The sequence below is a fragment of the Carya illinoinensis genome, chromosome 15, assembly GCF_018687715.1.
Source record: "Carya illinoinensis cultivar Pawnee chromosome 15, C.illinoinensisPawnee_v1, whole genome shotgun sequence".
Taxonomy (NCBI): Eukaryota; Viridiplantae; Streptophyta; class Magnoliopsida; order Fagales; family Juglandaceae; genus Carya; species Carya illinoinensis.
The window spans coordinates 43,404,708-43,408,510 of record NC_056766.1 but is presented as its reverse complement, the minus strand read 5'-3'; the positions used below and the strand labels follow the sequence as shown (position 1 = coordinate 43,408,510).

General features: G+C 32.6%; 1 protein-coding gene across 1 annotated transcript; it reads left to right on the top strand.

The window, feature by feature from the left end:
• Positions 1–322: 322 nt before the first annotated feature.
• LOC122296983 (disease resistance protein Roq1-like) lies at positions 323–3,245 on the top strand. The gene is made up of 5 exons (XM_043106774.1): positions 323–658; positions 751–806; positions 1,239–1,715; positions 2,495–2,774; positions 2,844–3,245. The coding sequence occupies exons 1-5, from the start codon at positions 323–325 to the stop codon at positions 3,243–3,245; spliced, it is 1,551 nt and encodes a 516-aa protein (XP_042962708.1).
• The last annotated feature ends 558 nt before the right edge of the window (positions 3,246–3,803 follow it).

Genomic DNA, 3,803 nt, shown 5'->3' with positions numbered 1-3,803 from the left:
ATTTTTTTTAACTTAGCGATTAAGGAAATTTTTTTTAATGATATTATAAATTTTTATTGTTCAAAAAAATATTAAAGAATAATATATATATATATATATAAAGGATATTTAACATTCTCAAGACAATTTATCAAACCCACCCTAAGTCCTCAAGGAAGTTGCCATGCATGAAGATATATACCATTAACTGAAACGCGTATGGCGTAGAAAGAAGCATGGACTACTTGTCCTTTTAAGGAGATTCGATGATGTCCAACTCTCTACATCTAGTAAGTAGACAGATCAGGCATTACATACACACATACACTGAGTAATTTCTTCCATGGCCTCATCTTCATTCTCTTCTTCAGTCACATCTCCATGGCAATACGATGTCTTCTTGAGTTTTAGAGGAGAAGATACCCGTGATAGTTTTACTCCCCAACTAAACCATGCTTTGATGGAAAAGGGAATTCGTACCTTCATAGATGAGGATGAAGTTAAAAGGGGTGATCATGAGATTTCACCTACACTTCTCCAAGCCATAGAAGATTCAAGGATTTCCATAGTTGTACTCTCAAAAAATTATGCATCGTCAACATGTTGCTTGGATGAGTTATTGAAGATTATTGAGTGTAAAAAAGCAAAGCAACAACTAGTTGTACCTGTGTTTTACCACGTAAATCCGTCAAATTTCGACATCAAAGAGAAAGTTTTGGAAAAGCATTGGCTAAACATACAGATAAATTGAATGTGGACATGAAGTTGCAGATGTGGAAGGCAGCCCTACCAGAAGTTGCTAATTTCTCCGGATATCGTAGAAATGGGTATTTCTAACTCAGACTAACTGCTTAATTAATTTGTGCCTTTCATTCATGAATTTTTTCCTCCCATTCTATGTATAAATCATTAGCCTGCATCTTGTGTATATATATATAGTACTGCGTACGTATCAACCAAACTTATTATTTCTTATCTACCATTTTTTTTTTTATCAATTTTTACGTATTGAATTTTCAAGAAATTAAATAACATTTAATTAGAACAATAATTGAAGTACGTTGCTTATTATAAATTTTCTGGTTGATATAAATAATAACTCATAACTCGTACTCATCAGCTCATAACTCATAACTCATCAGCTCCGCACGTTTTTTATTTCAGTTTATTTTTGGGTTGTGGGAAAAAATTATTTACATTATGTTTTTCGTGCGAACAGCTATATTCATTAATAATTTAATTTCTTTACATATATATAGGAACGAATCTAAATTCATTGAAGGAATCGTTCAAGACATCTCAAGATTTATAGGAAGTCATTCATATTTACTTGTTGCAAAGTATCCGGTTGGCTTAGACTCCCAGTTACAGGATATCATGAATTTGCATTTAAGTGTTGGGACAAATGACATACGAATGGTAGGGATCTTAGGACTTGGTGGAATTGGTAAGACAACTCTAGCCAAAGCAATTTCGAACTCAATTGCTTTCCGATTTGAAGCTAGTTGTTTTCTTGGAAATGTATGTGACACTTCGAATCAAGTGCATGGTTTGGTTCAATTGCAGGAGACCCTTCTTTCTAAGATCTTTAAAGATTGTAGAAGTTTGAAGATTGATAGTATTGATACGGGAATCATTACAATGAAGCGCATGCTTTGTTCTAAAAGAGTTCTTTTAATTCTTGATGGTGTAGACCACTTGACCCAATTAGAAACATTAGTAGGAGCTTGTGATTGGTTTGGTAAGGGAATTAAGTAGAATCATCATCACAACAAGAGATGAACACTTGTTGACTACTCATAGAGTTGATTCAATATACTGGATGATAGGATTGAATTATAATGATGCTTTTCAACTATTTTATTTGCATGCTTTCAAAAAACAGAAACTAGTTGAGGGTTATGAAAAATTTGTAGAACAGATCATAAATTATGCTGGGAGCCTTCCACTAGCTGTAATAGTGCTCGGCTCGGATTTATATGGTAGAACTAAAAAAGAGTGGGAAAGTGTATTGGATCAATACAGGAAAATCCCTCACCAAGCTATTCAAAAAATACTTCAAACGAGTTATGATAGATTAAGTGAAAATATTGAAAAGAATGTTTTTCTTGAAATTGCATGTTTTTTCAATGGAGAATGTCTTTATAATGTCATTGAGATGCTAGATAGTTTTGGTTTTTACACAAACTTTCCGATCCCAAGACTAAGGGAAGTGTCTTATTTCGGAATTTCACGGAATATTGCAAATGCATAACTTGTTACAAGATATGGGTAGAGAAGTTGTTCGACAAGAATCGCTAAAAAATCTAGGAACACGTAGCAGATTATTCTTTCATGAATATGTTCACGAAGTACTGGAGAATGATATAGTAAGTTAGATCAAAATCTCTTTCAATTAAATATTGTTTCTTTAGTACATGTGACATATACGTATGTGTATAAATATATGAATAAATGAATAATTTATTTTTTGATTTTGTTGGCTCACTTAAACATGCATTGTCTTCCTATATAGGGAACATATAGAATTGAAGCAATTGTTGCAGATTTTCCTGATGGTGCCTGATATCATCCGCTTGAGTCCCAAGGCCTTCAAGAATATGAAAAGACTCAGATTATTTAGATGCTGCAATGCACACTTTTCTAAAAAAATTAATTGTCTACCTAATGGATTAAGAGTGCTTGATTGGCCTAATTGTCTTTTACAATCTATGCCATCTAAATTTCGTGGAGACGAACTTGTTATTCTACGAATGCCCGGTAGTCACATCCAGGAGATACGCTTCGAATCTAAGGTATAATTATTATTATTTTCAATATTTCTTTCTTTAAACTTAGTTTGATTTTTTTTTTCTTTTTAACAGAATCTCATGGTTATGAATTTCCGTGGTTGTGAATTCTTAAAGAAAATCTCGGATATTTCAAAGTGCTCAAATTTGCAACAAATGGATTTTAAAGACTGTAAAAATCTAGTCAAAGTTCATAAATCTGTTGCATTACTTGATAAGCTTGGTAGGTTGAATCTTAGTGGATGTAACAACCTAAAGAGCTTTCCAAGGGGACTGCTGTTGAGATCTCTGCAATTCCTTGATGTCCATGTGGATGCACCCGTTGAAGATATTGGAAATTTAGCAAATCCAATGGATCATGGAAGTCAACTTTCTAAGAGGCGTCGTGCTGATTATGACAACGACCAAGATGATCACAACATTGAATCCAACTTGTTGACTTCACATTTTTTTCAAACTCAAACGTCTCAATATTAGGTGCGGGAGGTCGAGGGCGCCACGTTACTTATGATGAAAATGATGTAGCGGGTTTTTGTTGGAAGGGTATGTATAAATTAAGTACTTCAAAGTCCTGATTAAAGTTTTTAAAATGTTTCGGCCTATTACAATTTACATATAATGTCCAGGTCTTTAATTTCCATTACATACCCTTGTTTTATCTATATATTAAATGAGTTGAATCTCTATTTCATTTCATTAATTTTCATGCCACGGCCTGTTAGAATTTTTTTTTTTTTTTTTTTTTTTTCATTAGGAGAATGTTAGATCTATAAATTGATTCTATAAAAATATACGGGACTCGAGATGAGACGCTACGAATTAACAATATTGCTTTTACTGAACAATATCTCAAACTCAATTAAAGAGAACGTCATACCAACTAACTCATTAAGACAGAACATTTATAATGTATATATATACGATCTAAATTTTAGAACAAAATATTGAAATATCTAGAAAACTACCGAAATATGCTTTCCATGATTTTTTTCTTATCCATTAAAACAATCTTGAAGGATTTCGTTTAAAACTTCC